The 25,593-nt window shown below is 45.2% G+C and overlaps 1 protein-coding gene across 4 annotated transcripts in view; it reads left to right on the plus strand.

The window, feature by feature from the left end:
* The window catches only part of CUL2 (cullin 2), a 156,809-nt gene that overhangs the window by 12,522 nt on the left and 118,694 nt on the right, over window positions 1-25,593 (plus strand). For 2 of the 4 annotated variants that reach the window (XM_070944641.1, XM_070944642.1), the window contains exon 2: window positions 23,018-23,156. The exons of 1 other annotated variant lie outside the window; for it this stretch is intronic. In XM_070944641.1, coding sequence (XP_070800742.1) covers window positions 23,038-23,156 — 119 coding nt within the window. In that variant the 5' untranslated portion in view covers window positions 23,018-23,037. Of the gene's footprint in view, window positions 1-17,430; window positions 17,478-23,017; window positions 23,157-25,593 lie in introns of those variants that run through there. One more of the 4 variants, XM_070944643.1, reaches the window with a different exon arrangement.

Below are 25,593 nucleotides of genomic sequence, written 5' to 3' on the forward strand. Positions count from 1 at the left end.
TCCTTTTTCCTTTTACTATTATAGGCTAATGTTATTCCTCTAATGTAGGCTTTTGTTGTGTCCCACAAATTTTGTAAGGATGTCTGGTTTTTATTATTATCCTTGAAGAACCATTTCAGTTCTTCTATTCTCTCAGTATATTCTTTTTCTTTCATTACCTGTGTATTCATCATCCATCTACTTTTGCCCTTTCTCCATCCTCTCCATTCTATTATTAATGGGTTATGATCAGCCCAGTCATTTGTCCCTATCTCTACTAATTCAATCTCCTGTGTTAAGGTCTTCGTAGCCCATACCATGTCTATCCTCGACCAAGATTTGTGAGGGTTGGAGTAGTATGTATACTTTTCCTCTTTGGGGTTATATAATCTCCAAACGTCTACTAAATTTAGTTCTTCTATGAGGGATAAAAATGTTTTCAGCAACAAATTTTTCTTCTTCTTATTTTTATTCTGATTACTTCTATAGTCTTTTTTTGGGTCTACAATGGCATTAAGATCGTCTAGCAGGCATACATTTTCTATATTTTGTTCTATTATTTTTTCATGTAGGTTTTGGTAAAATTCTTTTTGTTCGCTATTTGGTGCATATACCACAACTAATAACACATTTTTACCTTTAAGATTAACTTCAATCATCACGGTTCTTCCTATTCTATCTACATATTTAAGTTTGCTTTCTATCTCTTCTTTAACATAAACTGCTATCCCTTTTTTCTTCTCATCTGTTAATGATATATATAATTTCCCTAGTTTTTTTGCATTGTAGATACTTTTCTTCTTGTTTTCTTATGTGGATTTTTTGAAGACATACTATGTCTGCTTTTTGTTTGATTAATTTTCTAAATGTTTGATTTCTTTTAACAGGAGAGTTAAGTCTGTTTATGTTTATTGATATGATTTTCAGATTCCTGTCCATTTTTAAAAGTTGGTCTTCTTTCTTTTTGTTCCTTTACTTCCTGTCCCTTTTTTTTGCTTGGTTTTGTGCTCTTGTCGTTACTCCTTCTTCTTCTTCTTGAATTTCCCCCTCTTCCTCTTTTTCTTTCTCCTTATTGTTCTCTTCGCGTAGGGTTATTTGGTCTTCTCGTCTCAATGTTGTTTTACCTCTCCTTCCCGACTCTTCTCCTCTGCCGTCTGTTCCTTCTTGTTCCATCACCTGGTCGTGTAAGTTTTGTGCCTTTTCTATAGTATCCACTTTTATCTTTTTCCCCTTCCACGTGACTAATACTCCTTCCGGCAATAACCATCGAAATAATATTTGTTTTCTGTTTAATAATACAGTGAGGAATCCATAATCTTTCCTCCACTCTCTAATTCTTTTTGGTATTTGTTTTAATGTTATTATCTCTTTTTGTTTATAATATATTGGTTCTTCTTTAGCTATTTTAAAGACAATATCTCTAACCTTCTTTCTTACAAAACGTACGTGGACTTCTCTTGGGAGCCTATGTTGTCTCGCGTAGTTGGTATTTACTCTGAACACTTCGTCTATTCCGTTAATAATCTCTTCTTTATCTCTTTGCAAAATCTCGGCTATCATTTCAGCCATTACAAGTGTCAGGTCTTCATCTCTTTCTTCTCTTATGTTTTGGAATCGTAAATAGAATGCCGCTCTCTCCATTTCCAATTGTGCCACCGTACTTTCAAGTTCTTTATTGAGACCTGTCATTTTTACATCTAACAGTTCTAATTTCTCTTCTGTTTGTTCTTTTTTATTTTCTATGGCCGTAATCCTTTGGTCGTTTTTTGTAATCTCCTGAATGGAGTCCATTTTTCCATCTAGTTTTTGGATATCTTCTTTGACCGAATTTTTAATTTCATCTAAGTCTCTCCTGGTTTCCTCATGATTTTTAGACATACACTCTTGCATTTTTTGCATAGTCTCTTGTATTGTCACTAACGTGGTCTGAACCGTCTGCATACTCATGGTCGGGGTTTGTTTTTCAGTTGGGAAAATCCCTTCTATAGTTTTTTGTGTCGCTGGAGATGCCATTAATCCAATTGGTGTTGAAGCAACCTTCTTCCCTGATTTTACTGTGGTTACTGTAGTAGATGTCATTTCTTTCAGAATTTTATATTGTTTTTCTAAAATTCTGTCTACTTTTTCCCAAATCAGCATCCGCTTCTCAATCAATTTTTTTTATACTATTTGATCTTAAATGAAGTTAAATATCTTCTATTTCTATTTTTCTTATGGTAAATATCCTCTTATATTCAGGTATGTGATCACAATCTATATTGCCTTACTAATTTACTTTATATCTCTATTATTTTCTGCAGTTCTAATTATCCTTTGAAGTCTGTGTCTGTGTTGTTGAGTTGCAGAGCCAAACCAGACAGTTATAGAGGTGCAGATGACAGACTCAATAATTCCTCTGTAGAACTGTATCAACAGCTCCTTGGGCAGTTTGAGCTTTCTGAGTTGGCGCAGAAAGAACATTCTTTGTTGTGCTTTTTTGATAACGTTTTTGATGTTTAGCTGTTCATGTTAGATCTTGCGATATGGTAGAACCTAGAAATTTGAAGGTCTCAACTGTTGATACTGTGTTGTTTAGTATTGTGAGAGGTGGAAGTACGGAAGGGTTTCTCCTAAAGTCTACCACCATTTCTACGGTTTTGAGTGTGTTCAGTTCCAGATTGTTCCGGTCGCACCATGAGGCTAGTTGTTCAACCTCCCGTCTGTATGCGGATTCATCATTGTCTCGAATGAGATCGATCACTATTGTGTCATCTGCGAACTTCAGTAGTTTAACAGATGGATCGTTAGAGATGCAGTCATTGGTATACAGAGAGAAGTGGGGAGAGCACACAGCCTTGGGGGGGCCCTGGGCTAATTGTACAGGTATCTGATGCAATTCTGCTTAGCTTCACCTGCTGCTTCCTGTTTGTTAGGAAGCTTATGATCCACTTGCAAGTGTGTTCAGGTACCTGTAGCTGGCTTAGCTTAGTTAGAAGTGTGTCTGGAATGATGGTATTGAATGCTGAACTAAAGTCTACAAACAGGACCCTTGCATAGGTCTTTGGAGATTCAAGATATTGTAGGATGTAGTGCAGAGCCATATTAACAGCATCATCTGTCGATCTATTTGCTCGGCATGCAAATTGCAAGGGTTCTAACAGCGGATCCGTGATGGTTTTCAAGTGGGACAGCACTAGCCTTTCAAAGGTTTTCATGACTACAGATGTTAGAGCAACTGGTCTGTAGTCATTCAGTTCCTTGATGGTGGGCTTCTTTGGCACTAGGATGATAGTAGAGCGTTTGAAGCAAGAAGGAACATAGCACATCTCTAGTGATTTATTGAAGATTCGGGTGAAGTTGGGGGCCAATTGGTCAGCACAGACTTTTAAGCAAGAAGGGGTTATCTTGTCTGGGCCTGGAGCTTTTCCTGGCTTTTGTCTGTGAAATAGGTCTTGCACTTCCTTTTCTGTGATCACTAGGGGTTGTGAACCCAATGGCATGGGGTCAGTTGTAGGAGTCTTGGCCGTTGTTGGTGTGTCTGAGATGGGGGTTGTGGAGATAGGTGGCTGTAGTTTCCTTTCAAACCTGCAGTAAAACACGTTCAGGTCATCTGCCAGTTGCTGATTTCCTTCAGCCTGGGAAGGAGGTTTGCCATAGCTGGTGATATTTTTTAAAGAGTTTTCCACATGTTTGCTGGTTCATTTGTTGAGAACTGATTCCTTAGCTTTTCAGAGTAGCTTCTTTTTGCTGCTCTGATCTCCCTTGTTAATACATTTCTGCCCTGATTGTACAGCATTTTATCACCTTTTCTGTAGGCTTCCTCTTTGGAACAACATAGCTGCTGTCAGGTGTGCTTCCTTCAAAATCCAGGAAAGAATGAGCCAAACTCCATTATTTATAGAGTAATGTACTTTTACTGGAAAATGAAATGAACACTACCAAGGAAAAGCTGAAACTAAAGCAATAGGCGCGAAAGTTGCATATAGAAAGCATCCCCTCCCACTGTCCATCATCAATCACCCAATCCAAAGGTCTCCCAGAGGTCAGGTGGAAGCACGTCTGGCATTGTCATCAATCAGGAATGCGATGACGGTTGACCCGATAGCCACTTCGGAGATTAGGTTTCGTTTCTTCAAAATCCTCCAGCACACTTCCCCCCCCCCACGCTCTCCAATTCTCTCCCACCCATTTCTTATGGCAGCCAAAGCAGTAAAGTCGGAGGCTGACAGCTGCTTAAGTTTAGCTGTGAACCAAGGTTTGTTGTTACTGTATATTCGCAAGTTCCTGGTGGGTACACATAGGTCTTCACAGAAGCTGACATATGATGTTACAGTCTGTGAGCTCATCTAAGTCTGCAGAGGTACTTTCAAAAACATTCCAATCAGTGCAGTCAAGGCAGGCCTGTAGCTTTAACTGCCTCCTCCGTCCAGGTCTTCACTGATTTAATTGTTGGTTTTGTGGTTTTAAGTCTTTGCCTGTAAGCAGGTACAAGGTGAATCATGCAATGGTCAGAGTGTCCCACAGCTGCTCGTGGTAAGGACCGATAAGCATCTTTTAGTGTTGTGTAGCAATGGTCTAAAGTATTCTTGCCTCTAGTGGGACAATTGACATGCTGAAAGTATTTTGGTAGCTCTTTCCATAAGTTTGCCTTGATTAGATCTCTCAAAATAATGGCCAGTGAATCAGGGTATTTGGCTTCAGACTCCATAATTTGGTCAGCTAGAGTTCGTAATGCCTTGTTTACACAGCCTTGAGGTGGGACATAAACAGCAATTAGAAGAAATGAGGAAAATTCACGAGGCGAGTATGGTTTGCAGTTGATAATTAATGTCTCTAGGTTTTCGTCACAGGATTTATATATTATAGCTATATCCTGAGACCAGCTGTTGTTGATATATAAGCATAAGCCTCCTCCCTTCTTTTTACCAGATGTTTCTGCAATTCTGCCTGATCGTTGAATCTGAAACCCTGGGATATGCAGGCTGCTATCTTCAATTGGTTCATTTAACCAGGTTTCAGAGAAGCATAGGGCTGCTGAATTGTAAAAGTCAGAATTGTATCTGTTTAAAAGGAGTATTTCATCCATCTTATTAGCAAGTGAACATATGTTGGTTAGGAAAATTGAAGGCAGAGGAGTTTTATTTCTCCTATTCCTTAATCTGTTTAAAATCCCCACCCTTTTACCTCTCTTTCTTCGCTTCTTCAGTTTGGTTTTTTGGTAATCCATGGCTCCGGGGAAATTATGCTGTACTGTATTGGGTTGAGTGGTCAGGCACTGTTTGATAAAGTTGCACGGATATCCATTTTATTGGAATGTGTTGTATAGATGCCCTGTTTCCTTTTTCTGCTGTTCAGGGTTGCTGCAGTGTTTTTGTGCTCGTCTAAATAAATTTCTTACTCGGTTTCTCTTGTGTGAGTTTGAGTTGTTGCTTTGGTAGTGGAGCACTTGGTTGGTGTGGGTGGTGTTGAGACTGACTCACACTTTCACCTACATTTTGCTTTGCTCGCAGTTTGACAAACAAACGGGAGGGGGATGGAATGGAATGTGAGGGGGGGGGCTGGCATGGTTCTCATGAGACATTGCTTCCATCTCAAGGACACTTCGAGCAGATGTCTCAGCTGGCTGACAAGTTCCCATAACAAAATTAACAGAAGTGATTGGTGGATGTAATGGATTGTGGGTGGCCCATAGGGAAAGGGGGAATTAACTATACTTGCTTTTTGCAGGAAACCCGGAGCTGGTTTCACTTCTTCTGTGCCAATGTGGTTTATTTAGTAAAGTTTTATACTTTTGATAAAATAATGTCCCAGGAGCTTCTTTTTCAGGATTCGCCAACTGAATAGTTGACAGGTGGTTTTTCTGTACACTTGAGTTTCTAGTTTGCCATTGTGGTCTCTGTTGATCAGGATGTCCAGGAAGGGTAGCAAGTTGTTGTTGTTGTCTTCTCTGGTAAACTGGATTCCTTTGAAAATGTTGATGGTTCTGTGGTTGTTCTCTAATTGGTCTTTTTTCATTATGGTGAAGGTGTCATCTACATACCTGATCCATATTTTGGGTAGTATTTGTGGAAGTGCTATAGCTTCTAGATGCTGAATAATGACCTCCCCTATAAGTCCTAAAAGCAGTGATCCCATAGTTGTGCTTTTAATTTGTTGGTAAGTTTGTCCATCAAATTGGAAGTATGTGGTTAGGCAGAGGTTTATGAGATCTGTAATCCTGGGTGTTTCAATATTTCTGTATTTGGTTAAGTCAGATGTGGTGTGGAGCAATGTGGTCATAGATTCTTTGGCTACTTCCAGATCGATGGATGTGAACAGGGCTGTGACATCAAATGAGACCATGATTTTGTCCTCATCTATAGTCATGTCTCTGATTGAAGGCACTGTAGTGGAGAGTTGATGGAGTGTTTGCTTCCTCTTGTGAGGTGCTCAAGCTTTTTTGTTAATTCTTGCCATGTTGTAGGTAGGGGTCCCCAATAGTATTGTGATCTGACCATAATAACCATGGTTCAGCCTTTGTCTACCAGTAGGATGTTGATGGTCTGGTCCTTTTTTAGGTTTCTGAGGGCTGCTTTGTCTTCTGTTGTAAGTTGGTTCTGTTCTCATCTTCTGGTCTGTGGAATGATGGTTTGTCTGATGTTTTCTTGGACCTCTGTGGGAAGTTCAGTAGCTTTGAATGATTCCTTCTAAGGCTACAAAAAAGAATTCCAGGTGATTGGCATCACCTGTGTTATAGTTGAGGCCTTTCTGTAGAATCCTCTGTTCTATAGATTTCTGTAGAATTCCTCTCATAAACCTAAAGTAGGACCAGACCATCATCATCCTTCCAGCAGAAAAAGGCCAGACCACGGTTATTATGGACAGATCACAAAATTTACAAAAGCCACCACACCAACCAAGTGCTCCACTACCAAAGCAACAACCCAACCTCCCACAAGAGAAGCTGTGTGCAAACTTTATTTAGATGAACACAAACTCACTGCAGCAATCCTGAACAGCAGAAAAAGGAAATAGAGCAGGGGTGTCAAACTGGGGGCCCGCGGGCCGGATGCATCACGCCATGCCCACCCCAGCTCCGTGAATGGGAAAAACGTCACGAACCATGTGTCGGCAACGTGATGCCGCTGTCAGTGTTCCAGAAAACCTCCCACTCCAAGTAAAGACGCGGAAGCAAGCATTTTCCAAAGTTCTCTTTACTAAAATAGGCAAACTGGCACATCTGGGAAAACCCGAATCTGAAAAGCCCGGGTTTTCCTTCAGTAAGTCAAAGCTCCCAAAACCATCCCCTTTTCCACCCAGTCGGTCACATGCTCCAATCAACGTCCGTTCCATCCCAATCCAGCCCCCTGACCACTTTTTCTCCAGATGCGGGATCGCCCTGACTTTGACCGACAGGAAGAATGCTATTATGTCTACTAATCCCCTCTCCTACTTTCCCACACATGAGAAGTTGGCAGCATTGGAGCTTCCGGCTTAATATGGCTTCCAAAGCTGACAGGCGTCCCCCCCTCCCCCCGGCAAAAAGAACCACCTCCTCCAGACAAAACACAAAAGAAGGGGTTAACGCCTAGCACCAATCCCTTTTACCCCCTCTCCCCCCCCGGAGGACCTTTCGGTTTGTCAGGAAATTTGTCATGAAACTGTTTCACGAGTGCATCAGCATTTACATCCCAACTCTTAACCCAAGTAGCTTCAGCCAAAGGGTAGCCTTTCCAATGCACCAAATATTGTAAATGACCTCTGTAAAGTCTAGAGTCCAGGATTTTCTTCACCTCATAATGAGTCTCCCCTTGCACTAGCAAAGGAGGGGGTGGAGCAGCTGGCAAGGGTCTTAGAGTAGATTCTCTGACCGGTCTCAATAAGCTACTGTGGAAAATGGGGTGTACTTTCCCTAAAACGCGAGGGAGTCTAAGTTGGACAGTCACTGGGTTAATAACTTTCACTATAGGGAAGGGACCTATGAATTTGGGTCCAAACTTCTTGCTGGGTACCCTCAATCTTAGGTACTTGGTTGACAAATACACCTTATCACCTATTCGGGATGGTGGTTGGAGGGACCGGCGTTTGTCGGCCTGGGCCTTATATCGTTCCGCTGACTCAGCTAAAGCTTTTTTTGTATTGTCCCAACCCTTTCTCAACGAGGTCATCCACTCCATTAGGGACATAGAAGTAGGCGGCTCTCTAGGCAACTCAGGCATCGGCACAAAATCCATGCCCGTAGTTATCTGAAAAGGAGTCAACCCAGTACTGGTGTGTACTGCATTACTATAAGCCACTTCTGCGAACGGTAGCAAGTCCGCCCAGTTCTCCTGTTGATAGTTTACATAACACCTAATGTATTGCTCCACCATCGAGTTCAATTTTTCAGCCGATCCGTTAGTTGACGGGTGAAAAGCTGAGCTAAGTCCCTGGGACGACCCAATGGATCGCAGAAACTCCCTCCAGAACTTGGCGGTAAACTGGACCCCGCGGTCCGATATTATTCTCTTAGGGACTCCATGTAGCCTGTAGATGTGTTTCACAAACAGCTTCACCAGTTTCTTGGCCGATGGTAGTCCGCTGCAGGCAGTGAAGTGTGCTTGCTTGGAGAATAAATCAATGACAGTCCAAATAACCCGGTTACCCCCACTGTCAGGGAGCTCAACTATGAAGTCCATCGCAATCTCCTCCCAGGGCTTGGTGGGTTCGGCCACAGCCTGGAGAAGTCCAGGGGGCTTCCCTGGTCAGGATTTCATGGTGGCGCAGGTGGCGCAGCTCCTCACATAGTCTTCCACATCAGCTTTCATCTTTGGCCACCAGAATTGTCTCCTAGTCAAATGGAGGGTTTTTAAAAACCCAAAATGGCCCCCTAGTCGAGAATCATGACTTCTCTTCAGCACCAGGAGCCGCAGGCTGTGGGGCACGTAAAGTTTATTCCCCTTCCATGCCAACCCATCCCTTAGGGTTAGGTCCGCCTGGTTTTCTTTGAACCAGGAATCTGTTCTGTCCCCGTCTCACACACGCACACCAGCAGTCGACCAAGAGTTAAAATAAACCAGCAGACAAGAATTTCCGTTGATAACAGAATTGGCAGCAACCCAGTGGCTGCTTGCCAAAAGTTTTTTCTTACAAAGGGAGGTTTGTCTCCTCCGACCGAAACATCAAAGTAAGTCCACAAAAGCCAAAGAATAGTCAAGTCCAGTCCAAAAATCAATCCAAGCAGAGCATATAACAAAGTTCCAGAAATGCAGAATGACTTGCTAGCTTTCAGTTTTGTCCGTCACAAAGCCTGAATGGCCACCACACCCCCTTTTATCCCCTGTGGGGTGTGGTCCAGTGACTCAGCTTAATCTCTGGCACGCCTCCTTCTCTGCTGCGCGCATTTGTCTTTCCGACGCTGTCGGGGATCCAGCCAAGACTTATCTCCATCGCTGTTCAACTGCGGCTGCTCGGAAGTGCCTGGCTCCTGGCCTATCTCTTGGCCTTCGGAAGACACCTGAGGCATTGCCAGAGAGGAGGGTCCTGGAGAGGGAGGCCTTGCCAACTCCTCTCCTTCACTTTCGGAGTCTTCTCCCTCCGATAAGACGGGCTCGGGGGTCGGAGTCACAACAGAATCAGTGGAGAGCGCCGCTTTTAGCTCCGCTGTCAACTTGTCTTTGGGGAGATTGGAACCCTGGCGCGTTTGCGCTCTGGTGCAGGCTTGGGCGGCTGGCTGAGTCTCTGAGATCATGGTGTGAACTATCTCTTCCCATTGGCTGTCAAACTGGGGCTTACAGGGGAGAGCGTCAGCCAGAAGGTTTTTACCCCCCGGGATGTATTTCAGGTTAAAGTTAAAGCGTTTGAAATATTGAGCCCAATGAACCTGCTTGGGAGAAAGTTTCCTCGGGGTCTTCAGCGCCTCGAGATTCTTGTGGTCAGTCCAAACCTCAAAAGGCTCATCCACCCCCTCCAGGAAGTTTCTCCAGGACAGGAGAGCCCATCGCACCGCAAACGCCTCTTTTTCCAGTGCGCTGCTTCCTACATTCCATGGCTGGGATTTTTACTTATTCGTAGCTGACCACTGGGTGTTAATTATTCAAATTTCTGCTCTGGTCTCCGCCCCCTTTTATGCTGATTACTTCAGTCTTTTTCACTCAGTAGCTGAGTACACTGGTGTTCTGGTTTTCTCTGTGTTCTACTTCGTGAGTTATTGCTTTAATTTCTGTCTTACTTTAATTTAATTATTTAATTTATTAAGTTTATTTAATCCACTTGATTAATTGATTGATTTAATTTAATTTAATTTAATTTAATCACGTTCATTTCATTTAAATTGATTTATAATTCATTTCTAGTTATGCTGGGACTGTATTTATTCTTGTATTGGACAATTTGCTACTGCTGCTTACAGGTTTGGAGTTTTCTATGTCCCAAACCTTTGAATACTTCTTGAATGTCTTTAATTCAGCAGCCATTCGGAGTCAGCCCTGTTGGGCTGCTACGTGAATGTAATTGCCGCAGGCGGTGCTGCTGGGCAACTGGTGAGCCGGTTCATCCGCTCCTGCCTCAGTCCCAGCTGAGTTTCGTTAAAGAAACCTTTAAAGTGGCTCCGGAGTCCATGCCTAGGCTCCAGGCATACTCTGAGGTGCAGAAGGATGGCGGCCGCCATTTTGGAGTGGTTTTGGGCGGCTTGCACGTTACGAAGCGACAGCAAGCCTAAAGTTATTAATTGAGGACCGGTGTTCCCTGAGGGGACTGGTTTGAAGAAATATTGATTTGGGGAGTGCCGTTTGTTACGGGAGTGCCCATAGAGAGCTGTTTTTGGACTGCAATTATTGGCGGCCGCCATTTTGACTCTCCCTCGTGGTGGCCGCCATTTTGTTGGAGTTACTGGTGGGCGCCATTTTGTTAGCCCTCGTGGCGGCCGCCATTTTGTCTGGAGTTAGTGGAGGGCGCCATTTTGTTTTGCCCTTGTGGCGGCCGCCATTTTGTCACTAATAAAAAATAGAATTATAAATTATAGCATTTTACCCTGGCTCCTGGAGCTGTTTGTGGGGCTGGAGTGTGTTTCTGGGCATTATATTTCAAAGTCTTGCCAGCTTGTGACTTATCTTGTTCCTAAGCCTGTTAGGTGATAGGCTAGGATCCCTGGGTTATTGTCTGGTCTTGGGACTTATATATATTTATGATTCTTTGCCTCACTATTTTACAGAATTGCAATTGTTCTGCTGGCATGGCTGATCCTGGCATTTCTTCTGAATTGGAAGAGGGATGCAGTCCACCCAGAGATTTACCAGCATCCCCCCCCAGGGGCTCTAAAGCCAAAGACAAGAGTAAAGGGACCAAGTCTCGCAAATCCTCTAAAAGAAAGGCTCCTGCTAAGGATAGATATGCTCTTAGGAGACACAATGCCTTAGAACGCCAATATAACAGGGCTAGGCAATCTTCTCACGTGAGATCTCCTTCTGAAATCTCTCCTGATCCTGTAGTTTCTTCTCTTCCAGTCTTTGGGAATTTGCCTCATCATCTTCCTCCAGAGATGTCTAGTGTGGCCCAGGATACTTGTGCTAGTCAACAAGAAGTGACCAGACCTGCTACCATTGAAGTCCCTGTTTTGGTCCATCAAGCTCAGGAAGCTGATCCTGAGGTGGAAGCGGAATCCGCTGCTTCTCATACTGAACTTCCGCAAACTGTTTCTGCAGGGCCTTCTGCTGGGACTGAGCCACAACTTAATGTTCAGGCTATGTTGTCAGATGTCTTGGCAAGAATTCTGTCCACAGGCCTGCAGCAAGGTGGGCAACCTGGACTACAGCCTGTGCCACTTCCTGGGCGGAAGGGTCATTTGTCTGAAAGACCTTCTACATCTGCGCATCATGGTTATGATTCCAGCGATGAGTCTGAGGTGGAGGAAGATGTTCCTGAGGAGATGGAATTGTCAGAAGATGAGGACTTCGTCCCTGAACAGCCAGCTTTCACAGGCCTCTTCAGACCGTCTGTTTTCCGATCTCTCCTTCACAAGGCCAAGGTGACCACAAAGTTTGGATTGTCTGCTGCTCCTTCTGCTGACACCTCCAGGGAGTCTTCTTTACATGATCCCTTGTTTCAGGTGTCCAAACCGGACAAGGATGTTATCCCTTGTCCACCCTTGTTTGCCGAAGTCGTACAAAGTGGTTGGGCTCAACCCGGCTCTTTGACCGCTCCCAGTGCTCTTGACAAGAAACTTTATTGTTCGGCTCCCGAATTGGAGAACATTCTGGCCTTGCCCTTGGTTGACGCCCCAGTTGCAGCTCTCTCCTCCTCGTCTGTCATTACAACTGACATTGTGGATGGACTTAAAGCAGAGGATCGGAAGGCAGAGTTGGCTTTCAGGAAGATGCACCAGGCGGCTGCCTGGGCGGTCAAAGCAGCCACTTCCACCTCCTTTTTCACTAGAGCCGCCTTACTCTGGTTGCGCCAATTGCAAGAGAGGTTGCCTCCTGATGACATCAGACTGCATCACGATGTCAACAAACTGGTAGCGGCTGCGGAATATTCAGCAGATGCTTCTCTGAATGCTGCTAAGTTTGCCTCACGCGCTTTGACATCAGCAGTGACTTCTCGTAGAATGTTTTGGTTACGTAATTGGAGAGCTGATGCTAAGACCAAATGGAAGCTGGCGTCGGCGCCCTACACAGCCTCAAAGTTGTTTGGAGCAGCACTAGATCCATTGCTGGTAGAGGACAAGGATAAACGCAAGATTCTTCCGTCATCCTAGAGAAGGCACGAGCACAGGTATGCTCCATATGGGCAGCGACAGTCCTTTTGTCCGTTCACTGGATCAGGGATGTCCTATCAACATAGACCTTATTCTCAAGGATCGGATCATCCCTCGGACAGACAGTCCTTTCGGGACAGAGGCCGACCGCATGTCCAATCTAAACGCCCTTTCCGGGGATCCGGATACAGACCGTACAGATGAGGCAAGTGACTCAAGGCCGTTGGCTCCCATTGGTGGTCGTCTCCAAGGGTTTCATCATCAATGGGAGTCCTCCACGTGTGAGCAATGGATCCTTCGCACGGTAACCTTCGGTTTCTGTCTAGAATTTCTCTCCACTCCTCCAAGCCGTTTCATTCGTTGTCAGGTGTCACCGATTCCCGCAAGAAGACAACTGATGGAGGCGGAAATCTGTCATCTCGTCTCCATCAATGCCATCGAACCAGTTCCCGCGTCCCAGGAAGGGACGGGCTTTTATTCCACAGTGTTTCTGGTGCCCAAGTCCTCGGGAGGCGTCAGGGGCATTTTGAACTTGAAATTTCTGAACCAATTCATACTTTATCGAAGATTCAAGATGCAGTCCTTGAAGTCAATCCTGGCTTGCGTAAGACGAGGCGACTTCCTGCAGTCGGTGGATCTCAAAGAGGCCTATCTTCATGTACCCATCCATCCAGCACATCGCAGGTTTCTGCGTTTCGAGTACAATGGCCGTCATTTCCAATACTGCGCGATGCCCTTCAGTCTATCTTCTGCTCCAAGGACATTTACCAAACTAGTGGCAGTAGTCGCAGCACAGCTCCGCCTGATACCAATACGAATCCTGTGTTACCTCGACGACATTCTTGTACTTTCCTCTTCTCCACAACAGGCGACTCGCGACATAGCAGCTGTGATCTCTGTGTTCCAACAGCACGGCTTCACCATCAACTTGCAGAAAAGTCATCTCTCTCCCACCAATCGCATTCTTCACCTGGGGGCGATCATAGACTCCACCAAAGGTCAGGTGTTTCTTTCACCAGAACGGATCCGCAGCCTCAGGAGTCTGGTGTCTCAGGTGAGATCTCGCAGAGCGGTGTCCCCCCTGCTGCTTTCCCAACTTCTGGGGAAGATGGTGTCGTGCATAGCCATCGTTCCTTGGGCACGCAGACACTCCCGTCAGCTGCAATGGTTTCTTCTGCAGTTCCAGAAGTCAGGGAGAAGCACGTCCATGATGCCTGTGTGTCTCCCGGCTCAAGTTCAAACATCGCTCCTATGGTGGCTTTCGCCAGCGTTGTCGAAGGGGTGCACCTTCCTGGAACCAGACCGGCTCGTTGTTACATCAGACGCGAGCCTACAAGGGTGGGGTGCTCACCTACTGAACGAGGTTGTCCAAGGTCTTTGGTCTCCGGAGGAGAAGATGCACAACATCAATTGGTTGGAGCTGAGGGCGGCGCGTCTGGCCCTTCGACGGTTTCGTCCCCTCTTGGAAGGTCAACATGTCCTACTACTCACGGACAACATAACAACAAAGGCCCATGTGAATCGAGAAGGGGGGACTCAATCCAGACCCTTGATGATGGAGGCGGAGAAACTGTTGTCTTGGGCAGAGCGCCACACGAGGTCGATTCGGGCAGATCACATTTCCGGAGAAGCCAACGTTCGGGTGGACTGGCTCAGCAGGGAACAGCTCGATCCGGCGGAGTGGCGCCTTCACCCAGGGACCTTTCAGGACATAATTCAGAGGTTCGGGACTCCCCTGGTGGATCTCTTCGCCACGCCTCAAAACACGCAGCTCCCCAGGTTCTTCTCCCGGTTTCCCTGCGAGGGAGCGGAAGGTCACGACGCTCTTCGTTGTCGGTGGCCCTCAGGCCTGCTTTACGCATTCCCTCCTCTGCCGTTGATCCTGAGAGTCGTCCGGAAGGTTTTGAGGGAACGAGCCGAACTCCTCCTCGTCGCCCCTTGCTGGCCGCGCAGAGCTTGGTACGCAGACTTGGTGAATCTTTCCACAGCTCCCCCTTGGACTCTTCCTCCGCACAAGGTGTCGCTCTCCCAAGGAGTTATCGCCCACCCAGACCCTCAGTGGCTCCGGTTAACCGTGTGGCGCTTGAGCGGGTGCTCCTGAAGAAGGATGGTCTCCCAGATGATGTGATCCTCACCATTCAATCGTCCAGGCGGCCGTCGACGATTCGTATCTATGAGGCTTCTTGGAGAGCCTTCACTGTCTGGTGTGCTAAGCGTCATGTCGATCCCACATCGGCTGATGTGTTGGAGGTCTTGCAGTTTCTTCAGACCGGCTTAGACAAAGGGTTGGCTCCGGCTACACTGCGGAGACAGGTTGCAGCTCTGGCCACGGTCCTATCTCGCGATCCTCTTCGGCCTTTGTCTCATGATCCCAGTATTCGAGGGTTTCTTCGAGGGGCAACAGTCATCTCGCCGCCTATTGTACATCGTTACCCTTCTTGGGACTTACCTTTAGATCTTCACGCTCTTACATCCGACCCGTTTGAACCTTTGGCTTCCATCAGTTTAAAGATCCTATCGTTTAAGTTGGCGTTCTTGTTGGCTATTACGTCTGCGCGGAGGATTTCTGAGATTGCAGCGTTATCTGTGCGCGAGGACCTCTGCATCTTCCATGCGGACAGAGTTGTATTGAGATTGGACCCATCATTTGTTCCAAAGGTGAACTCATGGTTTCATCGAGCTCAAGAGTTAGTCTTGCCTGATTTCTGCCCGGATCCTCGCCATCCTCATGAAGAGCGCTGGCATACGTTGGATGTACGCAGGGCTCTGCGAAGATACCTTAAACGGACTGCTTCTTTTCGGCAGACTGAGTCCCTCTTGGTGTCCTTTCATCCTGCTTCCATGGGACGCAAGGTGTCCTCTTCAACTGTGGGTCGTTGGATCAAGGCGTGCATTTCGATGGCGTATGAACGCCAGGCCAGGCCGGCTCCAGGCAGAATATTTGCTCACTCTACCCGCAGTGCAGTGACAACGGTGGCATGGGCTACTCAGGCTTCCATCACTGACATCTGTCACGCTGCTACCTGGTCTTTAGCTTCACAGTTTATCCGTCATTACAAAATTGATTCCTTTGCCTCGGCTGAGGCTTCATTTGGCAGACGAGTGCTTCAACAAGTCCATTCTGCTGGGGAGGCCGGGAGCAGTCAGCCTCCCACCCTATAGTTGAGCTTGGGTATATCCCAGCCATGGAATGTAGGAAGCAGCGCACTGGAAAATGGACGTTGGCTTATGTGAACGTCCTTTTTCAGGGCGCTGCGACTACATTCCATTCCCGCCCTGTTCCGGCTTCCTGCTATGTCCGGCTTGTTGTTGGCGGTGTTTGTGTTGTTTGTTTGTTTTTTCTTGCAGATTCCTGGTTTCTAGCTCCTTCGTGAAAAGACTGAAGTAATCAGCATAAAAGGGGGCGGAGACCAGAGCAGAAATTTGAATAATTAACACCCAGTGGTCAGCTACGAATAAGTGAAAATCCCAGCCGTGGAATGTAGTCGCAGCGCCCTGAAAAAGGACGTTCACGTAAGCCAACGTCCATTCTCCCACACCGCCCATCTGCGCTCAGTGTCCATTAACTTCCTTGATACATAAGCACACGGCATTAGATTGTTTCGGGAGTCCCTTTGCAGTAGGACAGCAGCCACTGCCATGTCACTTGCGTCCGCCTGAACCACGAAGGGCTTATTTGGGTCAGGATGCTGTAGGATTGGCTCCACCACAAATAGGCGTTTTAATCATTCAAAGGATTTTTGGCAGTCCATTGTCCAAGCTAAGGGCTGGCTAGGTTTTGGCTTGGTGGGAGATGGGCCGGTTTTTAGCAATTCTGTCAAAGGGAGTGCAACCTCAGCGAAGGAAGAGATGAATTGTCTGTAAAAGTTTGCAAATCCCAGGAAGCTCTGGAGTTGCTTACGGGTACATGGGGGCTGCCAGTCCAGCACTGCCCTCACCTTCCCTGGGTCGATCTCGATCCCCTTATTTGACACCCTGTATCCCAGGTAGTCCAGGGCCTCCTTATGGAACTCGCATTTGGACAACTTTGCATAAAGTTTGGCTGCTAGGAGCTTTTTCAGCACTTGTCTGACCAATTTGACATGGTCCGCCTCGCTCTAAAGACCTTTTTATTTCACCAGGTGGGCCTGGCGTAACTTTCTCCCTCTTTTTAAACATTTTTAATATTTTAAAATATTTTTTAGTATTTTTAATATTCAAAGTTTAAATTTGTTTTAAATTGATTGGGGTTTTAAATCTGTCTGGGCCAAACTATTTAATTCGATTTTATCTCTGCTTTTTAAATTTTGTATGTATGTATTTTATTGTTGGCTGTTCACCACCCTGAGTCCTTCGGGAGTAGGGCGGTATATAAATCAAATAAAAGTAAAGTAAAGTAAGTAAAGTCTTCCATATTTTCGCTGAATATAAGAATGTCATTGAGATAAACAAGAACCCCCTGATATAAATGCTCATGCAAAATTTCGTTGATCAGTTGCATGAAGACCGCGGGGCCCCCCTGGAGTCCAAAAGGCATGACCCGGAATTGGAAGCTGCCCAAGGGGCAGTTAAAAGCAGTCTTCCATTCGTCTCCCTCCTTTATGCGAACTCGGTAGTAGGCTTCTCTTAGATCTAGCTTGGTGAAAATTTTTCCTGTCAATAGGTGGTTCAGTAAGTCCATCAGTGGGAGGGGGTAGGTATTTTGTATGCAAATGGTGTTGACAGAAGGAAAATCAATACATAATCTTAAGGTACCATCTTTTTTTTCTTTAAACAGTACTGGGGCGGCCATGCTGGATTTCGCAGGCTCGATGAACCCTCTGGCTAGGTTGGTGTCAATGTACTTCCTCAACTCGGTCATTTCAGCAGGTGTCATGGAGTACATTCTAGGTTTTGGCAATTTTGCCCCTGGTTGTAGTTCGATGGCGCAGTCTGTTGGCTGATGAGGTGGGAGGAGGTTACACTCTTCCTCACTGAAAGCTTCGGCTAAGTCTGCATAAACTTTAGGGATTTGGTGTTCGCCTGAAGGCCCGTCTGAACAAGCTGCAGCTGTCTCTGGCCGCTGGCCGTTATGGGTGGGTTGCTGTTTGGGGGTAGGGGTAGGGGGTGATGGGCCAACCGCTATCCTGATTTTTCAGTATCCATCGTCCCATGTAATGGTGGGGCCCCATTTGTCCAGCCAAGCCAGGCCCAGTATGATAGATTCTGACATTTTTGGGGTTACTATAAATCGTATAAGTTCATGATGTTTCCCCATCTCTAATTTAATCAGTTCAGTAATATGAGTGGCAGGGACTCCCCCAATTAACGTTCCATCCACCTGGTGAAATTTAATTGGGTGCTTTAAGGGTGTTGTCTTGATCCCCAATTGTTCCACCACTTTAAGGGCGATTAAACATCTGGTGCAGCCGGTATCTATTATTGCTGGCAGTTCTGCTTGTTTCCCTGTGTTTGGCAGCACCAGTTTTACTTTAATTGAGAAGGGGGGATGGGTGCACTCACCATTGGGTCTTCATCCCCGTTAGCCACGCCGGGAGGGGCTTCTTTAACCGGAGGGTCATCCCTCTCTTCAGCGGGGAGGGGAATTTCCATGGCTTGTCTGGCAAATCGGCTGGTGTCTGGGGCTTTCCTTGGAGCCCTCCTGCCTCGTGCAGTTGGGGCGGGGCATTGCTGTGGAACTGGGGGAGGGGCCAGGCCCTCAGAAGCTCGATGTCCTGTTTGTCCACACCGATAGCAATTAATCGCCCACTTCGGTTGAGGGTGTGTGTGTGAAATTTGTAGCCTTTGAAATGGGCCTTCTAGATAACGATCTCCGAGGCGGCTGCTTTGCTGGGGTTTGGCCGTGGAGGTGGACTTCTCTGTCTAGAGCAATGGACATGGTATACCAGTCGTGGAGACGGTCAGGCACCCCCTGGATCCCACAGGCTTTTCTAACTTCTGGGTCAATAGCTTCTTTAAAGTAGTGTAGGAGTATGCGGTTAGGCCAATGGCCTAGATTTCCTGCAACTCATCTAAAGTCCCATACAAAGTCTTTTATAGGTCGATGACCTTGCTTCATGACTTTTAGTGTGGCTTCGCTTTCATTTACGCGGTCAGGGTCCTCAAATCGGGACCGGAGCAGTGTGATAAACCCATCGGCATCATCCAGTTCTGCAGCGCCCTCATTGTGCAGTTGGGCTATCCATTCAGAAGCCTCCCCCTCATTCATCCCATCTGAGATTGCCGACACTAAGTCCCGTTCTGATTCGTATTGGTCCCCATACTGATCCACGTGAGCCCAGACCCTGCTGAGGAAATAAGCTAACTTGCCTGGCGTCCCGTCAAAGGTTGCTCTGAAATGGGGGGGGGGGGAGGCGTTGGCCTCACGGGTGGTTGGGATAGAACTTGCTGTGGGTCTGCTCTTGGTTGCTGCATTCCAACAGGCTGCTGTGAGAGTTGCTGGGCTGGAAAGGAGGGGGGCAACATCGTCGGCTGCTGGGGGAGGGGGCCTGGCTGCTGAGCTGTTTGCTGCATTGGAGGGGGGTAGGGCACTCTAGCCGGCTGCTGGATTAGTCCCCCCTGCGGTGCCTGGATCATTTGGCCATAGGAGCGGGGCCAGGGGGATCCCTGGAAGCTTGGAACAGACAGCAGGGGATACCACTGGTACTGGATCCATCCCTGGCCGGGACAGAAACCCCATCCGGGCTGTATATTCTCATCAGGAGGTAACGCGAAGGCAGGCTGGCGAGGGCCCCCGAAAGGGGTTTTTGCATTCCATATGCCGGCTGAGCCTGATGCCCCACTGCTGCAGGATTGGAATGCTGCGTTAATCCTGTTGTTTGGCCTCTGGGTGGGTAAGGGGGGGTCTGCCTCCTACTAATCCCCCCTCCATGTCCCGGATCAGGGAGGGCGAATGTTGGTTTCGCTAGCCTCCAGCTCACCTCCAGGGGTTGGGAAGTGGGGGCGAAGCTCCCCCCTTCCATCTGCTCAAAACTCCCAGCCCTGGGAGCTCCTGGATTCCACAGCAGCCCCCATCCTCCAGTCTGGCTCACAGGGCGACTTCATTTCCCCTCCTGGAGCGGGGTTGGACTGGCAACTCTTCCAGGAATCTGACGCCTCGGCCCAAGCCCCAAGTCGAAGGGCTTCCTCTGCAGCCTCCATGGCTCGTCCCATCTCTTCAGAAAGAGCAAGCAAGGGATCGGCAATTCCTTGAGCATCCGGGGCCCTGGCGGGCCTCCCTCTGATTTCTCCTTTTTCCTCTATCTTCACTGAGTCTTTGCATCACCCTCACCGCTCCTCAAAAAATTTAGGTAGATGCTGGGGCTCAGTACCCCTGACAGCCCCCTTACGGGGTGCTGTTAGGTTTTAGGTAGATTCGGGTTAATGTCAGCGTTCCAGAAAACCCCCCACTCCAAGTAAAGACGCGGAAGCAAGCATTTTTCAAAGTCCTCTTTACTAAAATAGGCAAGCTGGCACATCTGGGAAAACCCAAATCTGAAAAGCCCGGGTTTTCCTTCAGTAAGTCAAAGCTCCCAAAACCATCTCCTTTTCCACCCAGTCGGTCACATGCTCCAATCAATGTCCGTTCCATCCCGATCCGGCCCCCTGACCACTCCTTCTCCAGATGCGGGATCGCAGCATTGGAGCTTCCGGCCTAATATGGCTTCCAAAACTGACAGCCGCGAGTTTGACACCCATGAAATAGAGCATCTATACAACACATTCCAATAAAATGGATAGCCGTGCAACTTTATCAAAAGTGCCTGACCACTCAACCCAATACAGTACAGCACAACTAACACAATCCCTAAAAAGAATAACACTGCCATACATCAAGAACATCTCAGAAACCACCAACAGACTACTTACAACCACATGGAATCAGTGTAGCACACAAGCAAACTAAAGCACTTCAAAACATCCTAAGTAAACCAAAAGACCCAGCAACCCCAGAAGAAAAAACAGGAGTCATCTACAACATACAGTGTAATAACTGCAACAGCCACTACGTAGGACAAACAGGCAAAAGACTGGCAGAACGCATCCATGAACATCACCTAGCAGTCAGAAGACATGATGAAAACACTTCAATTTCACAACATATGGACAGACTTAACCATAATTTCAACTGGGAAAGTGTGACTGTTCTAGACCAAGCCAACTCCAAAAACACTAGGGAATTTCTAGAATCCTGGCACTGACAAATTAGCCATCAATAGACACATAAACAATATAGACTATGCAAAACAGACAACAAGCAAAAAAGGAACAATTTAATTTAATTTAATTTAATTTAATTAATTAAATTTATATGCCGCCCCTCTCCGAAGACTCAGGGCGGCAAAACAAAAAGACGAAACGCACCTCCCCACCAGCAATCTAGTAGTCAGCTAGATGCTCCTGAGTGACTTACAAGCACAGCCAAATGATAACAATATCCTTCACTTGCACATAGTATTACTTGCTCCCAAGAGTCGTGGTGGCACAGTGGTTAGAATGCAGTATGGCAGGCTAACTCTGCTCACATTGCCAGGAGTGCGATTCCTTCGATCCTGACTGACTCAGCCTTCCATCCTTCCGTGGTCGGTAAAATGAGCTAGATTGTTGGGGGCAATATGCTGACTCTGTAAACAGCTTAGAGAGGGCTGTAAAGCACTGTGAAGCTTTATATAAGTCTAAGTGCTATTGCTACGGTTGGAAATACAATTTTGGACTCCATAAAACTGTTCGATGCACCTTATATTCTTACTGTCCATTCCTTAGTATTTTCTTAGCGTTTTCTACTAAATTACATGATTGAGGATTAAGCAACTACCTCATTGCAAGTGTAGAACATGAGTCCTGTTAGATTACTAACTTTGCTCACAAAGGTTGGGATTCAGTATTATTATTATTATTATTATTATTATTATTATTATTATTATTAATTGAATTTGTATACCGCCCTACTCCCGAAGGACTCAGGGCGGTGAACAGCCAAATAAAATACATATAATACAAATGTTAAAAAACCATTAAAATACAATTAAATAATTGGCCCGGAAAATGAAATTTAAAACACCCCAAATTCATAAAACAAATTTAAAATTTAAAAATTTTAAAAATTTTTAAACAATTTAAAAGGGAGGTTAGGCCAGGCCGGCCTGCTGGAATAAAAATGTTTTGATGGCACGGCGGAAAGCGCGCAGATCTGGGATCCTCCGTATCTCCGGGGGGAGCTCGTTCCAGATGGCGGGTGCCCCCACAGAGAAGGCTCTCCCCCTGGGGGCCGCCAGTTGACACTGTTTGGCCGACGGCACCCTGAGGAGCCCCTCTCTATGGGAGCGTACTGGTTGGTGAGAGGCTACTGGTGGCAGAAGGCGATCTCGTAGATACCCCCGGTCCTAAGCCATGGAGCACTCTAAAGGTGGTAACCAAAACCTTGACGCGCACCCGGAAGACCACCGGGAGCCAGTGCAGCTCGCGCAGGAGGGGGGTCACATGGGAGCGCCACGTCGCTCCCATAACCACCCGCGCGGCCGCATTCTGGACCAGCTGGAGCCTTCGGGTGCTCCTCAAGGGGAGCCCCATGTAGAGAGCATTGCAGTAGTCCAGGCGGGAAGTGACGAGGGCATGAGTGACCGTATTTAACGAGTCCCAATCCAGAAAGGGACGCAACTGGCAAATCAGGCGAACCTGATAAAATGCCCTCCCGGCCATAGCCGTCAAGTGCTCTTCTAAAGACAGCTGTGAGTCCAGGAGGACCCCCAAGTTGCAAGCCCTCTCCGTGGGGGCCAACGACTCGCCCCCAATAGTCAGTGATGGTACCAACTGACTATATCGGGACGTCGGAAACCACAGCCACTTGGTATCATTTGGAGAGCCACAGGTTCTTTACCCCAGTGATTAAAATTGGGGTTACCTATTCCAGAATTCTTAAAAAAGTTAATTTAAGGGCACCTTCAGCAGCCTCACTATTTGTTTCAATTAAACTCTTCTAATATCCAACCTGATATTCAGATTTCATTTTCTATTGCAAAAGATAAGTTGAAACGAGCTATTTTTTTAATATGTTATTTTTATATTTTCTTTCACCTAAAAACTTTAGCTTGAAATTGATCTTTTCAAGTTTCACCAAAATATTTTCCCCTCACTTATCATTTTGTAATTCACATGGCAGTAGTAATGATCATATGATTTAAAGACCAATAGCGAAACAGATGATTGCAACTTTTCAGTAGTAGTAAAAGTAACTTTAATAGTAAAGTTCACAGGAAATACCTGAAAAAAAATCAGCCTTTCTAATAATACAGGATGTTTATGACATAGATATTTTAACAAAAATAAGACTGATCTTTGAAAAAAAATAATAGAGTAATAGAGTAATCAATATTTTGATTTTTTTTACAGATTCATTTTAACTACCTACAATGTCCTTGAAACCACGAGTAGTTGATTTTGATGAAACATGGAACAAGCTTCTCACAACTATTAAAGCTGTTGTTATGTTGGATTATGTTGAAAGAGCAACATGGAATGATCGCTTCTCGTATCCTTTTATTAGAAGACAGATATTGATTACACAGGATTAAATGATGTGCAGGAATTGATTTCTTTACAGAAATTAGAGCTGGAATAAAACACATTCAGCATTAACCTTAGCACTAATAGGTTTTGTAACACAACTTCTGTTAAGAACCAGTTATGATATATACAGTAGATTAAGCAAAGCCTAATAATTTGCTAAGAATGTTAAATGTGTCTAAACTATGAAAAGTGTGTTTAGTATATGATTCTATGCTGTCCTGAACATAAAATTCAGTTTCTAATTAGCTGTGAGGAAAGAAAATGTGGTTCTAAGTAAACCCACCAGTTCTGGCTGTTCTTGCTAACCTCATCTGAAATACTGTTCAGCTTTTTTCTGGTCCCACCAGAAAGCATAAAACAGATTTCCATTTCGAATTATTTTGAAGAAAGCTACACTAGCTAGAACTGGAGAATTATGTGCTCTGGAGGAAATGATAGATGTTTGTCTTCCATCTCACTAATGGTTTTGGATCTTGTAAACTTCTGTTTCAAGAGCAATAGATTAGTAAAGGCTTGACCTAATGAGTAGCGCTGAGTTGGATATACTCTATCTGCTGTTCATAGATGTAAATGATAAACTTTATTATTATGAGAGCATCTATGGCAGAGAGTTTCAAGTTGTTGGTGGGACAGAAGAAAACGACAGCTAGTTAGAGAAAGTCACTTCAGGGGTATCTTTCAGGGACTATGTGTTAATAGCCCCAGATTTAGTCAGACTATTTTTTTTATTGCAAAAGTTTTACAATTACATTTTCACCCCTTTTTTCACCCCCCCACCACCCTCCCACCCTCCCCAAACTTCCCATCCTCCCTAACCCTCCCCAACCCTCCCCCCCCAGACTTCCCTATTACATACTCATAACTAATAACACTAATAAATAAACCTGAACCCATCCCTCCCCCTATATAATTTTTCCTCTTTGTCTCTTTACATTAAAATATTTCTAATACATTATTTTCAAATAAAAGCTATTTGATACTTTCTAGTTTGGTATTTGTTCTGAACATATTCTATCCACCTTTTCCATTCCCATTCATAAGTCTCTTGTGAACAATCTTTTAAATACGCTGAAATCTTCGCCATCTCTGCAAAACTGGCCATCTTCAAAGTCCATTCCTCGATAGTAGGCAAAGCTTCATTCTTCCAGTATTTACCTATCAACAATCTTGCTGCTGTTATCATATACAATATTAGTTTTATTTCACCCCGTGTAAAACCCTTAACTATACCCAATAAAAACAATTGTGGAGAAAATTGAATTTTTTTCTTCAAAACATTCTGCATGACCCACCAAATTTTTATCCAAAAAGCCTTAACTTTCCTACAGGTCCACCATACATGATAATACGTAGCATCCAAACATTCGCATCTCCAACATTTTGGCTGAACATTAGGGTACATACATGACAACTTTTTAGGATCTAAATGCCATCTATAAAACATTTTATAAAAATTTTCTCTCAGGTTTTGCGACTGTGTAAATTTAACATTCTGAACCCAAATTTTTTCCCAAGTTTCCAGCATCACTGGTTCTTCAAAATTCTGTGCCCACTTAATCATACAATCTTTAACTAATTCCGTTTCTGAATCTCTTTCTAACAAAACATTATAAAGCCTTTTAATATGCATTGGACCTTTCTCTCTTATATGTCTAACCAATTCTTCCTCATGCAACATAATACCAGTTTTTTGGTCCTCTTTCCATCTCATTTGTAATTGATTATATTGTAACCAGGTTAAATTAATCCCTTCGTCCAACAGTGTCTGCAATGTCTTCAGCTGCCATCTGCCCGCATCTGTAAAAAGAACCTCTTTATATAAAAACCCCCCGAGTGACATTATATTTGTATTCCACAAGGTATGACCAAGATCCAGCCATAGCGGTATTTTATAATCCCATTTGAGTCGGTGCTTCTTCCAAACTTTCATCAAGGAGTCTCTAAGTATATGACTTTTAAATACTTTATCCACTTTATTTTCATAGAATAAGTAAGCATGCCATCCAAATTCAAGATCAAAACTTTCTGCATTCAATATTCCAGCCTTTTTATTTCCAAACCAGTCACTTGTTAAAGTTAAAGCTGCTGCATCATAATATAACTGTAGGTTTGGGAGTTTAAGGCCTCCTCTTTCTGGAACATCTTGCATAATTTTCAATTTCACTCTCGGCTTTTTCTCGTTCCAGACAAACTTATTCACACCAGACTGCCAGACTTTCAGTTGTTTGTCACTTTTAAGCACCGGAATCATTTGGAACAAAAACAGAAATCTTGGCAAAATATTCATCTTAACTGCTGCTATTCTTCCAAGTAAAGACAGTTGCAGCTTTTTCCAAGTCTCCATGTCTTTCTGAACCTCTCGCCACAACACCTCATAATTATTTTGAAACAATTTCATA

Source organism: Pituophis catenifer, unplaced genomic scaffold, assembly GCF_029215685.1.
Source record: "Pituophis catenifer annectens isolate HBS135680 unplaced genomic scaffold, rPitCat1.0.hap2 SCAF_5, whole genome shotgun sequence".
Taxonomy (NCBI): domain Eukaryota; kingdom Metazoa; phylum Chordata; class Lepidosauria; order Squamata; family Colubridae; genus Pituophis; species Pituophis catenifer.